We start from the raw sequence: 14,736 nt of genomic DNA on the forward strand, positions 1-14,736 counted from the left end.
GTTGGTGCGGGGGGTTGGGGGGGGTGGTGGATGAGGCGGTTGGTGGGTGGGGGGTGGGGTTGGTGGGGTGGTGGATGAGGCAGTTGGTGCGGGGGGAGGGGGGGTGGATGAGGCGGTTGGTGCGGAGGGGGTGGGTGGGGGTGGATGAGGCGGTTGGTGGTGGGGGGGTGGGGGGTGGGGGTGTGGGGGGAGGGGGGGGTGGGTTGGGGGGGGTGGTGGATGAGGCGGTTGGTGCGGGGGGAGGGGGGGTGGGGGGTTGGGGGGGGGGTGGATGAGGCGGTTGGTGGTGGGGAGTGGTGGGGGGGAGAGGGAGAGGGGGGGTGGGGGAGAGGGTTGGGGGGGGAGAGGGGGGGGTTGGAGTGGAAAAGTGGGGGGGTTGGGGGGGTGGGCTTGTTGGAAATATATTTGAGTGGGGGGGGGGGTTGGTGGCTTGGGGTAGGGGTGGGGTGGTTAGGAGTGGGGGGGGGTCTAGGAGTTTGGTTGGTGGCTAGGAGTGGGGGGGGGGTGGACTACGAGTGGGGGGGTTGATGGCTAGGAGTGGGGAGTGGGGGGGGGGTGGCGGTGGGGGGGGTGGCTCGGATTGGGGGGAGGGCTAGGAGTGGGGGGGGGCTAGGAGTGGGGGGGCTAGAAGTGGGGGGGGGCTAGGAGGGGGGGGGCTAGGAGTGGGGTTGGTGGCTAGGGGGGGGCTAGGAGGGGGGAGGGCTAGGAGGGGGGGGGCTAGGAGGGGGGAGGGCTAGGAGGGGGGGGGCTAGGAGGGGGGGGGGGGCTAGGAGGGGGGGGCTAGGAGGGGGGAGGGCTAGGAGGGGGGGGGGCTAGTAGTGGGGTTGGACAGGAGGATTACCTCTGGAATGTGTTGTCTTGAGTTTTGTGTGTTGTGTTGTTGTCTTGAGTTTGTGTGTTGTTGTTGTTGTCTTGAGTTTGTGTGTTGTTGTTGTCTTGAGTTTGTGTGTTGTTGTTGTCTTGAGTATTGTGTTGTGCCATGTTGGTCTAACATTTGTCGTTATATTCTCCGGGTTTTGCTCGAAAGGCCTCATAATGTATGGCGCAATAAAAGTGACGCCTCACCAAAGGGGGACCCTATTACAGACTCCGCATGGAGTGGCTTCTTGTGTGACTGGGAGCGTTGACGTTGATTGTGTGTGTTGTGTGTGGTGTGTGTGTGGTGTGGTGTGTGTGTGGTGTGTGTGGTGTGGTGTGTGTGGTGGTGTGTGTGTGTGTGTGGTGTGTGTGGTGTGTGGTGGTGTGTGTGGTGTGTGTCTGTGTGTGTGGTGTGGTGTGTGGTGTGTGTGGTGTGTGTGGTGTGTGTGGTGGGGTGTGTGTGTGGTGTGTGTGGTGTGTGTGTGGTGTGTGTGGTGGTGTGCTGTGTGTGTGATGTGTATGTGTGTGGTGTGTGTGAGTGGTGTGTGTGGTGTTGTGGTGTGGTCTGTGTGTGGTGTGTGTGTGTGTGGTGGTGTGTGGTGTGTGTGGTGGGTGGTGTGTTTGTGTGGTATGTGTGGTGGTGTGTGTGGGGTGTGTGTGGTGTGTGTGCGTGGGGAGGTGTGTGTGTGTGTTTGTGGTGTGTTTGTGTGGTGTGTGTGTGGTGGTGTGTGTGGTGTGTGGTGTGTGTGTGGTGTGGTGTGTGGTGTGTGGTGGTGTGTGTGTGTGTGTTGTGTGTGTGTGGTGTGTGTGTGTGTGTGGTGTGTGTGTGTGTGTGTGTGTGTGGTGGTGTGTGTGGTGTGTGTGTAGTGTGTGTGTGGTGTGTGTGGTGTGTGTGGTGTGTGTGGTGTGTGTGGTGGTGTGTGTGTGGTGTGCGTGTGGTGGTGTGTGTGGTGTGTGTGTGTGTGGTATGTGTGTGGTGTGTGTGTGTGGTGTGTGTGTGCGGGCCCATTGCTGAAAAATTTCAAAGCTTACAGGCACATTTTTGTGTGTTTTACGACGCTGGCCACTGGCACACCTCCATTGTTTCGCAGCCGGAGCACCCATTGGTTTAGAGACGCCTTGCGACACTGAGCTTTCTGATTGGCTTAGCCTGCACGTGTACGGAAGTGGATGACGACCACTCACAGGAGCGCGGCCGAGTTACCGCCTGCTCGCGATTGGTGGGATTTGCACGTGAGGACGAGGGGGGGGGGGGGGGTCGGGAATGACTCGTCATACATTCAGCAGGCGATTAGTTGCCCGCTCACTATCGGCCAGAGGTCGCAACCGGGTATCCGATACCCGTACCCTACCCGATACCCGGCTACCCGTACCCGGCCGGGTACGGGTACCCGTTTGCGACCCTGGTGCGGCCGGGTACGGGTAGGCCGTGAGTCACTGGTGAGTCACCGTTTGTCACTCATTTCCCAACGTCTTGTCTCTTCTCACAATTCAAGTTCCTAGAATCAACCCACCCGCGCCTGCAACATGGCTTCATCCCAGAGGTCGCAATCGGGTACCCGATACCCGTACCCTACCCGTACCCGGCCGGATACGGGTAGGGTACGGGTACGGCCGGGTACTGGTACGGGTACCCGTTTGCGACCCTGGTGCGGCCGGGTACGGGTACGGGTAAGGAATCAAAACCCGTTTGCGACCTCTGCTATCGGCCTATTTCGCAAACGCTCTACAATTCGAGCGGTCGATTGCAACAACGGGCAGCAGCTCCGATTTGAAGCAAAGAGGTACAAGGCTGAGAGGGTGGGGCCTGCCATTCCGTGGACTCGGATGGATCGGGGCTGTACATCTTCTCGGTTGAAATTATGTCTATGTTTATATATCTGAATGGCTTCATGAACAAACCTTTGATCGTCGCCCGAAGATTTGCAGAGTATCTTGGTCTCGGAAAAAAAACAATATCACGCGAGCCCACAGCGTTATAAGGATGGCCAGCCACGTGACTTTACCGAAAGAACCAAAGGGTAAGTGGGGAGACTGTTTGACTTGTTGAAGCTGTTAACATTACATTAAATCCTTTATATTAAGTTCACTGCTTGCTTGCTTGCGTGCTTGCGTGCTTGCTTACGACCGTGCAAATCTTTCGGTCGTTTTTTAACCCACTTCCCGTGATCCAATCGAGCTGACATTTTGCACACAGACTCGTTGTGCGTGACAATTAATTTTCGTGAAAATTTTTTTCTCAAATTTTACACTGTTTAGGGAAATGTTTTTAAACATTTAATTACCAATTGCTTAATGGTGGCAGACAATCATCTGACCCATAGGTGGCAGCCATCTCAAGCCAGAGGACGAGAGGACTCTAGCCGCCCCGATGCCACGCATATAAAGGATTTATAGTGAAAAACTTAGTTTTTACGGGTTAATTTTTTTCGTTTAAAGCTAAAGTCCCATACAAGTGTTAACATTGTTTTGAATCACCCTGTATTTAGGGTGGTTCCCTTTGTTCTTCACATTAGGAATCGGGGGGGGGAGCCTTGCCCCCCCCCCCATTCTCCACCCTGCTCCCCCAAACTCCACCCAGAGCGGACAAACAAAAACAGACAACGAGGAGATGCAAAAACAACCACAGATGAATATTTAATCGATACCGTGACCCCCATCGAAACTGCGAGCCCTTTTGTTTGAACTAAAAGGAGCCAGCAGCAGCAGCAACACAGGAAGAGATGAGGATTGTTGTCTCATCCGAACCGTTGTTGTTATTGTTGTTTACATCTCACAAACATCTTTCTTTTTAAATCCTTTATATTAAGTTCACTTGCTTGCTTGCTTGCGTGCTTGCTTGCTTGCTTAGGACCGTGCAAATCTTTCGGTCGTTTTTTAACCCACTTCCCGTGATCCAATCGAGCTGACATTTTGCACACAGACTCGTTGTGCGTGACAATTTATTTTCGTGAAATTTTTTCCCCAAAATGTTTCACTTTTTAGGGAATTTTTTTTCATATTTAATTTAATATACCAATGTGATAAAAATGAAACTCTTACTCAAGAAAAACAGAAATGAATAATAAAATAAACCCGATGCCACGCATATAAAGGAGAACGTGGACAGGGTTACTCGACACAAAGTGGCTGCTGGGATTAAAACAAACACGACAACAACAACAACACACACTCGCAAAGAGAGACACAGCGAGACAGAGAGAGAGAGAGAGATCTCAACGAGGTTAGATCAAGTCCAAATCTTAGTCCGGTCCGGTGGGGTCACGTTGGGGTCACGACCAGACGAATGTAGCCCATCCCCTCCACACCGCCTCGAAAGGTTCCGTTTGGAGGCGCGCCACGCTGCTACAGCTTCGTCTGCCTGATGGGACTTGCGGAGTTCGAATCGAGGCCGTTCGTGTCGAGCGGCTGCTTCTTCTCCTCCGGCACCTCCACTTGAATATCTTCGGGTTCCTTTTTACAAAGACGCGAACGCACCACAAAACGCACCATTGGAATTCTAGATTTGAAGCTTTCGCGACTGCAGGGATTCACGTAGAAGGGAAGTAGTAGTCACGGCACGTGTCGTGACCACGTGTGTCGTGACCACGTGTGTCGTGACCACGTGTGCTGACCACGTGCCGTGACCACGTGTGTCGATGACCACGTGTCGACGACCACGTGCCGTGACCACGTGTGTCGTGACCACGTGTGTCGTGACCACGTGCCGTGACCACGTGCCGTGACCACGTGTCGTGACCACGTGCCGTGACCACGTGTGCCGTGACCACGTGTGTCGTGACCACGTGTGTCGTGACCACGTGTCGTGACCACGTGTGTCGTGACCACGTTGTGTCGTGACCACGTGCCGTGACTACGTGCCGTGACCACGTGTGTCGTGACCACGTGTGTCGTGACCACGTGTGTCGTGACCACGTGTGTCGTGACCACGTGTGTCGTGACCACGTGCCGTGACCACGTGCCGTGACCACGTGTGTCGTGACCACGTGTGCCGTGACCACGTGTGTCGTGACCACGTGTGCTGACCACGTGCCGTGACCACGTGTGTCGATGACCACGTGTCGACGACCACGTGCCGTGACCACGTGTGTCGTGACCACGTGTGTCGTGACCACGTGCCGTGACCACGTGCCGTGACCACGTGTCGTGACCACGTGCCGTGACCACGTGTGCCGTGACCACGTGTGTCGTGACCACGTGTGTCGTGACCACGTGTGTCGTGACCACGTGCCGTGACTACGTGCCGTGACCACGTGTGTCGTGACCACGTGTGTCGTGACCACGTGTGTCGTGACCACGTGTGTCGTGACCACGTGCCGTGACCACGTGCCGTGACCACGTGTGTCGTGACCACGTGTTGTCCGTGGACCACGTGTGTCGTGACCACGTGTGTCGGTGACCACGTAGTGTCCGTGACCACGTGTGCCGTGGACCTACGTGCACGTGACCAACGTGTGTCGTGACCACGTGTGGCGTGACCACGTGTGTCGTGACCACGTGTCCGTGACCACGTGTGTCCGTGACCACGTGTGGTCCGGTGACCCACGTGGTGTCGTGACCAGTGTGCCGGTGACCACGTGTGTCGTGACCACGTGTGCCGTGACCACACTGTGCACCGTGACCACGTGCCCGTGACCACGTGTGTCGTGACCACGTGTGCCGTGACCACGTGTGTCGTGACCACGTGTTGTCCGTGATGACCACGTGTGTCGTGACCACGTGTGCCGTGACCTACGTGGTGCCTTGTGACCACGTGTGTCGTGACCACGTGTCATCGTGACCACGTGCCGTGACCACGTGTGTCGTGACCACGTGTGTCGTGACCACGTGTGTCGTGACCACGTGTGCCGTGACCACGTGTGTCGACGACCACGTGTGTCGTGACCCGTGTGTCGTGACCACGTGTGCCGTGACCACGTGTCGAGCTCACCTGAGGCTCGTCCTCGCCGTGCCTCACCCCGCACCGCAGCAGGCGCCGCATCTTGTCCGACCAGAAGCAGCAGAGGTCACAGACGGGGCGCACGAGGCCGGGACTCAGACTGGCGCCTTTCGTGGGACCTGGCAGCACAACGGGGACGCTCGTCAGGACGGACGTGGTGGTGGGGGGGGTGGTGGTGGGGGGGAGTGGTGGGGGGTGGTGGTGGTGCGGGGGGTTGTAGTGCGATGGTGGTGGAAAGGGTGGGGGTGGGGGTGGTGGGGGTGGTGGTGGGGGGAGTGGTGGTGGTGTGGGGTGGTGGAAGGGGTGGGGGGTGGGGGGGTGGTGGTGGGAGGAGTGGTGGTGGTGGGGGGTGGTGGTGGGGGGGGGTGATGGGGGGTGGTGGTGGGGGGGTGGTTGGGGGGGGATGGTGGGGGGGTGGTGGGGGGTGGTGGTGGTGGTGTTGGGTGGGTGGTTGGGGGGGTGGTGGTGTGGGGTGGTGGAAGGAGTGGGGGGTGGTGGTGGGAGGAGTGGTGGTGGTGGCAGGGGGTGGGGGGGGATGGTGGGGGGGGTGGTGGGAGGGGATGGTGGTGGTGGGGGGGTGGTGGGGAGATGGTGGTGGGGTGGTGGGGGGTGGTGGTGGGGGGGGGTGATCCAGTCGGTGTTGCCAGCTACTGGGGTGCAGCGGGCGCGACTGTATATGTGTACACACACACACACACACCAGGGTGCTTCAACAAAACGTTAACCCTTCCGAGAGTTTGCCACTCCGAGGGTGCCACCCGTGTGCCGCCGCCTCCTCCTGCTCCTCACCTGTGGCGAGGCTGACGACGAGGCCCACCAGCACGGCGGTGATGGCTCCCACCGTGCTGATGTAGAGGTAGGAGACGGCGTAGAGCGAGTCCGCCAGGTCGGGCCTGCGGACACAGAGGACACGTGACCCCTCGCGACCCCTCGCGACCCCGTGCGACCCCGAGTGATCCTGCGTGACCCCTCGCGACCCCTCGCGACCCCTCGCGACCTCTCGCGACCCCTCGCAACCCTTCACGACCCCTCGTGACCCGTCACGACCCCTCGTGACCCCTCACGCGACCCCTCGTGACCCCTCACGCGACCCCTCGTGACCCCTCGCGACCCCTCGCGACCTCTCGCGACCCCTCGCGACCCCTCGTGACCCATCGCGACCCCTCGTGACCTGTCGCGACCCCTCGTGACCCCTCGCGACCCCTCGCGACCCCTCGCGACCCCTCGCGACCTCTCGCGACCCTTCACGACCCCTCGTGACCCCTCGCGAGGGGTCGCGACCCGTCGCGACCCGTCGCGACCCCGTGCGACCCCTCGCGACCCCTCGCGATCCCTCGCGACCCCTCGCGACCCCTCGTGACCTCTCGCGACCCTTCACGACCTCTCATGAACCCACTTTGCGTCGTGCCAGATGGTAGCGCCGAGGCAAGCTGGCACCCGTGTAGTGACGTAGAATTAGCTCGAGATTTGAAGCTTTCGTGACTGCAAGGATTCATATTCTTAGGTTTTTTCGGTAAAGTCACGTAGGTAAAACATTTAAATTGATCATATTATATTTTATTATTATATTATATTATTTTATTTTTTATTTTACTTTTATAAATTTAAATTTTTTACCTACGTGACTTTACCGAAAAAAAATCTAAGAATATAGAATTAGCCGTGTAGCAGCATAGCGCTTGCTGCTGGCGGGGAAGGGGATCTGCAGCCACAGTAGCCCTGACGTCAGCAGGCCACGTGACACACCAGAGGGGCCTCTAGGGGGAAGCTCACGGAAGGGGCACATCGAGAACCCGCTGGTAGGTTCTAGAAAGGGGGCGTGGCCACCGCTGGCAGTATAAAAGGGGGCACATGGTGGGGACCTCGGGGCTGTCGTGTGGAGTGGGGTCCCCGTGGTTCTGCTGAAGTCTTCACCGTCTTCACTATCTCGGCGTCACCAGTGAGGCAGTCTACCAGCTGTCCTGGCTGGGAACCGTAGTCGGCTATAGACGGATTCATTGGAAGTGTGAAACTTTGAAACTTCATTTGGCAGTAAAAAATATGATGATTGGTTTTTTACCCTTCTATCTGGCAAAAAAGTGTCAGTTTTGTTGCCAGATAGAAGGGTAAAAAACCAATTATAAAGTGTGAACCTGTTGGTGCGTGTTAATAAATGGAGGACGGCTGATTGCGGTGTGGCCGAAAGGTCGTGAGAATTGTATTTTATTATTATTTAAAAAATGTTTTATTTTTATTATTGTATTACTTCCCTTCTACGTGACTTTACCGAAAGAACCAAGAAGATGAATCCCTGCAGTCACGAAAGCTTTGAATCGAAAAATTATTTTATTTTCTTTTATTTTTATTATTTTATTACTTCCCTTCTACGTGACTTTACCGAAAGAACCAAGAAGATTCATAAAGTACTCCAACTTCTCAGCGTCTCCGAAGCGGTCACTGCACCTGTACTCGGCTTCGGCCGTGACGGCGGCGAGCGTGGAAGTGCTCGCCCAGGTAGTCGAGGATCCGTCCCAGGGCGCCGTGGTGATGTTGGGACGCGAGCAGTTCTGCGTGGAGAGCGGCAGCGCTCTGCTCTGCTCGTCCGTGGGTGGGTACAGGAGGGCTCCGAGTCCGATCCAGAAGGACATCACCACGCCCGCCACGGTGCCTGCGATCGCGCCCTGGGGAACGGTGGCACGACGCATTGGGGGGCCGCGCGTGCAATGACGATGACGGTGATGATGACGATGACGACGATGATGATGATGATGACGACGATGGTGATGATGATGATGACGACGATGGTGATGATGACGATGACGACGATGATGATGATGATGATGATGACGATGGTGATGATGACGATGACGACGATGGTGATGATGATGATGACGATGGTGATGATGATGATGACGACGATGGTGATGATGATGATGACGACGATGATGATGATGACGACGATGATGATGACGATGGTGATGACAATGATGATGACGATGGTGATGATGATGATGATGACGATGGTGATGATGATGACGATGATGACGATGGTGATGATGATGATGACGATGATGATGATGATGACAATGATGATGATGACGATGATGACAATGACGACGATGATGATGACGGTGATGATGACGATGACGACGATGACGACGATGATGATGATGACGACGATGATGACAATGATGATGATGATGACGACGAAGATGACGACGATGATGATGATGATGAAGATGATGACAATGACGACGATGACGACGATGATGATGACGACGGTGATGACAATGACGACGATGACGACGATGATGATGACGATGATGATGAAGATGATGACGATGATGACAATGACGACGATGATGACGACGATGATGACGATGATGACAATGACGACGATGATGAAGATGATGACGATGATGACGACGATGATGACGACGATGATGACGATGATGATGACGATGATGATGATGACGATGATGACAATGACGATGATGAAGATGATGACGATGATGACAATGACGACGATGATGACGATGATGATGAAGATGATGACGATGATGACAATGACGACGATGATGATGACGACGATGATGACAATGACGACGATGATGATGATGATGACGACGAAAACGACAATGATGACGAAGACGATGGCAAGCAAAGTGAAATTGTTAAGATTTGGCCCACTGTGATCGCTCACCGCAGGATATTTCGAGCATGTCGTGAACCCTGCGCGTGTGTGTGCATCGTGTACACACTGCTTGTGTGTGTGTGTACACGCTGTGTGTAGTGTACACACTGTGTGTCTGTGTAGTGTACACTCTGTGTGTGTGTGTCGTGTATGCGCAGTTTGCCTGCGTTTGTTCAGCTAGCGTCATCTTAATTCTTCTGCCGCGTGGCGTGGCGGAGGGGTGCACAACACACGGACACTTTGTTGTTGTTGTTGTTACACGCTTTCTTTTAACTCACTCTGTCTGTTGTTGTTGTTGTCGTTGTTGTATCCTCAAATCTTGTAACTCAATTTTAACCCACTTCCCAATGTGGTATCGACTGCAAACTTGGTATACTTATGTCATACTGATGACAACACTATATAAAGAATATATTACAATTTTTTTTAATATGTTAAGCTTCGGCTTGGGTCTAATTGTCCACGCTTAACATCCTGGAGTCGTGGAGTTCTGCCATTACGAGTACATTTAATTAAGGCGTGTTTTTAAAAAAAGTTCTTTTTTAAATATCACAGACGCTGTCTTCCCGACAGACCTGTTCTTCACCTGAGGACGGCTGCTTGCGTTGTGGCCGAAACGTCGTGAGAATTATTTTATTATGTTTTATTTTTATTATTTTATTATTTCCCTTCTACGTGATGACTTTACCGAAAGAACCAAGAAGATGAATCCCTGCAGTCACGAAAGCTTTAAATCGAAATGTAATATTTTAGTATGTTTTATTTTTATTATTTTATTTTTTCCCTTCTACGTGACTTTACCGAAAGAACCAAGAAGATGAATCCCTGCAGTCACGAAAGCTTTAAATTGACATTCAACGGGGCAATGTTGAGAGATAGGTCTGTTGGAAAGACAGCGTTCTTCACCTGAGGACGGCTGCTTGGGTTGTGGCCGAAACGTCGTGAGAATTATTTTATTATGTTTTATTTTTATTATTTTATTATTTCCCTTATACGTGATGACTTTACCGAAAGAACCAAGAAGATGAATCCCTGCAGTCACGAAAGCTTTAAATCGAAATGTAATATTTTATTATGTTTTATTTTTATTATAAAAAATTTTCCCTTCTACGTGACTTTACCGAAAGAACCAAGAAGATGCTACTTATTGTTGTTTGAACTCACGCGCTGATCTGACGGGGGGTGCGTGGCGCTGACTCGGCGAGCCTCGTGCCACTCACCTTGACGTTGGCGCACGGGAAGAGGATGCCGAGGGTGAAAAGTCCCAGCACGGGACCGCCACCCATGCCATGGATACTGAGCGCAGCCTGCGCGCGGAGTCACCATCGTTGCCGTCATCGTCATCATCATCATCAGCACCGCCACCATCGTCATCATCAGCAAGGCCATCATTTGTCATCATCACCACCACCATCGTCTTCATCATCATCATCATCAGCACCGCCGCCACCATCGTCATCATCATCATCAGCACCGCCGCCATCGCCATCATCATCATCATCAGCACCGCCAACATCGTCATCATCATCATCATCATCACCGCCACCATCGTCTTCATCATCATCATCATCATCACCACCAACATCGTCATCATCATCATCAGCACTGCCACCACCATCGTCATCATCATCATCAGCACCGCCACCAACATCGTCATCATCATCATCATCAGCACCGCCGCCATCATCTTCATCATCATCACCGCCACCATCGTCATCATCATCATCACCGCCACCATCGTCATCATCATCATCAGCACCGCCGCCATCGTCTTCATCATCATCACCGCCACCAACATCGTCATCATCATCATCATCAGCACCGCCGCCACCATCGTCATCATCATCATCAGCACCGCCGCCATCGTCTTCATCATCATCATCAGTACCGCCGCCACCATCGTCATCATCATCATCATCACCGCCACCATCGTCTTCATCATCATCATCAGCACTGCCACCATCGTCATCATCATCATCAGCACCGCCGCCATCGTCTTCATCATCATCACCGCCACCACCATCGTCATCATCATCATCATCATCACCGCCACCATCGTCTTCATCATCATCATCAGTACCGCCGCCACCATCGTCATCATCATCATCATCATCACCGCCACCATCGTCTTCATCATCATCATCAGCACTGCCACCATCGTCATCATCATCATCAGCACCGCCGCCATCGTCTTCATCATCATCACCGCCACCACCATCGTCATCATCATCATCATCACCGCCACCATCGTCATCATCATCATCATCAGTACCGCCGCCACCATCGTCATCATCATCATCATCACCGCCACCATCGTCTTCATCATCATCAGCACTGCCACCATCGTCATCATCATCATCATCACCGCCACCATCGTCTTCATCATCATCATCATCATCAGTACCGCCGCCACCATCGTCATCATCATCATCATCACCGCCACCATCGTCTTCATCATCATCATCAGCACTGCCACCATCGTCATCATCAGCACCGCCACCACCATCATCATCATCACCAGCAAGGCCATCGTCATAATCATCATCACCACCACCATCATCAGCAAGGCCATCATTTGTCATCATCATCATCATCAGCAAGGTCATCATTTGTCATCATCATCATCACCACCGCCACCATCGTCATCATCAGCAAGGCCATCATTTGTCATAATCATCATCACCACCGCCAATAAAATGTTCACGACGTTTTCGACTGCAACACAAGCAATCATTATCAGGTGTGAAATCCACAGCAAGAAAATTAGAAAAGTGCTGCGGATTTCACACCTGATGATGATTGCTTGTGTTGCAGTCGAAACGTCGTGAGAATTTAATTGTTTAATATTTTTATTATTTTATTATTTCCCTTCTACGTGACTTTACCGAAAGAACCAAAAATATTAATCCCTGCGGTCACGAAAGCTTTAACTCAAAGTTTGGTCTACGTTTATTTCGGCAGCATTTTGTTCTGTAAACCAGTGTGACCGGACCGGGGTCGGGTCAAACACGTGGCAACCCCCCCCACCCCCCAACTGTGTAGGTCGTACACCTGTCACGTGCTCTTACCTGCAGCACCTGTCCCATGTGTAGTGCCATAAGAGGGGAGGGGTTGCTGGGGGCTCTGGGATCCTAGGCAGATAAGCCCCTTGGCACCAGGATCCCAGGCACCCCAGACGCTTAAGCCCCTTGGCGCCACCAACAGGGGGGGCTGTGTGTGCTCTGCGGGATATTTGGGGGTGCACACAGCCCCACCCCTCGTTGGGGACGAGGCATAAAAGGGCAGCTCCCTGGCCAATCGGGGCCAGTCGCAGCTCAAGACCCAAGACCCAAGACCAGCCAGCTTAGGACCCTGGACCCCCTCGTCCCGCTTGTCCTTGTAAGGGCCGGGACGCTGTGAGGGCCAGTGGTGGGACTCTGGGACTCCCGGCTCTACGTCCTTGTAAGGGCGAGTTCCGAGGAAGCCAGAGTCCAGACCCACACGTGGCAACCAACCAACACCCCACCCCCCCCCACCTGTGTAGGTCGTACACCTGTCACGTGCTCTTACCTGCAGCACCTGTCCCATGTATGACGCCGCCACAGCCATAGCCGTGCAAGCGCTTCCGTAGAGCACACCTGGGCAGGCACAACGAATCATCGTCGTCAGCATCGTCATCATCGTCGTCATCAGCATCATCACAACTTCTTGGTTCTTTCGGTAAAGTCACGTAGAAGGGAAATAATAAAAGAATAGAAATTAAACATAAAATACAATTCTCACCGGTGACAATTGTATCTTATTATGTTTATTTTATTGCATGTATTGTGTTTTATTTTTATTATTTTATTATTTCCCTTCTACGTTACTTTACCGAAATAACCAAGAAGATGAATCCCTGCAGTCACGAAAGCTTTAAATCGAAATCATCACAACTGTTGTGATTGCAATCGCCATTGACGTCATCACTGCCATGCTCATTCTCATTGTCGATATATATCAACGCCACCATCTTCATCATCATCATCACAACTGTTGTGACTGCCATCGTCATTGACGTCATCACTGCCATGCTCATTCTCATTGTCGATATATATCAACGCCACCATCTTCATCATCATCATCGTCATCACAACTGTTGTGACTGCCATCGTCATTGACGTCATCACTGCCATGATCATCATCATCGTCATCATCATCACAACTGTTGTGACTGCCATCGTCATTGACGTCATCACTGCCATGATCATCATCGTCATCATCATCATCATCACAACTGTTGTGACTGCCATCGTCATTGACGTCATCACTGCCATGATCATCATCATCGTCATCATCATCACAACTGTTGTGACTGTCATCGTCATTGACGTCATCACTGCCATGATCATCATCGTCATCATCATCATCACAACTGTTGTGACTGCCATCGTCATTGACGTCATCACTGCCATGATCATCATCGTCATCATCATCATCACAACTGTTGTGACTGCCATCGTCATTGACGTCATCACTGCCATGATCATCATCATCGTCATCATCATCACAACTGTTGTGACTGCCATCGTCATTGACGTCATCTCTGCCATGATCATCATCGTCATCATCATCATCACAACTGTTGTGACTGCCATCGTCATTGACGTCATCACTGCCATGATCGTCATCATCATCATCACAACTGTTGTGACTGCCATCGTCATTGACGTCATCACTGCCATGATCATCATCGTCATCATCATCATCACAACTGTTGTGACTGCAATCGTCATTGACGTCATCACTGCCATGATCATCATCGGCATCATCATCATCGGGTGAATAAACACCATGGACCGTCATCCTCACGAACATCGACAAACATCGTCAGTCGTGGTGGCGGGTACCATTTATACGTGGCCAGCGTGCGCGTGCGTGTGAGTGAGTGAGTATGAGTGAGTGTGTGAGTGAGTGAGTGAGTGTATGAGTGTGTGAGTGAGTGAGTGAGTGTGTGAGTGTGTGTGTGTGAGTGAGTGTGTGAGTGAGTGAGTGTGTGAGTGAGTGTGTGAGTGAGTGAGTGAGTGTGTGAGTGAGTGAGTGTGTGAGTGAGTGAGTGTGTGAGTGAGTGAGTGTGAGAGTGAGTGTGTGAGTGAGTGAGTGTGTGAGTGAGTGAGTGTGTGAGTGAGTGAGTGAGTGTGTGAGTGAGTGTGTGAGTGAGTGTGTGAGTGAGTGTGTGAGTGAGTGTGTGAGTGAGTGTGTGTGTGAGTGTGTGTGTGAGTGAGTGTGTGTGTGAGTGACTGCGAAA

The 14,736-nt window shown here is 52.8% G+C and overlaps 1 protein-coding gene across 1 annotated transcript in view; it reads right to left on the reverse strand.

Moving 5' to 3' along the window:
- Positions 1-3,472: 3,472 nt before the first annotated feature.
- LOC133360376 (sodium-coupled monocarboxylate transporter 2-like) overlaps positions 3,473-14,736 on the reverse strand; it is a 30,135-nt gene continuing 18,871 nt past the window's right edge. Inside the window, exons 10-15 of the mRNA XM_061579075.1 lie at positions 13,020-13,087; positions 10,691-10,777; positions 8,240-8,457; positions 6,587-6,690; positions 5,789-5,916; positions 3,473-4,311 (exon numbers count right to left, since the gene is read on the reverse strand). Of these exons, the coding sequence (XP_061435059.1) occupies positions 4,204-4,311; positions 5,789-5,916; positions 6,587-6,690; positions 8,240-8,457; positions 10,691-10,777; positions 13,020-13,087 (713 nt within the window). The 3' untranslated portion in view covers positions 3,473-4,203. The remainder of the gene's footprint in view (positions 4,312-5,788; positions 5,917-6,586; positions 6,691-8,239; positions 8,458-10,690; positions 10,778-13,019; positions 13,088-14,736) is intronic.

This window comes from Lethenteron reissneri, chromosome 68 (genome assembly GCF_015708825.2).
Source record: "Lethenteron reissneri isolate LAM-NWPU_2019-01 chromosome 68, ASM1570882v1, whole genome shotgun sequence".
Classification (NCBI taxonomy): domain Eukaryota; kingdom Metazoa; phylum Chordata; class Hyperoartia; order Petromyzontiformes; family Petromyzontidae; genus Lethenteron; species Lethenteron reissneri.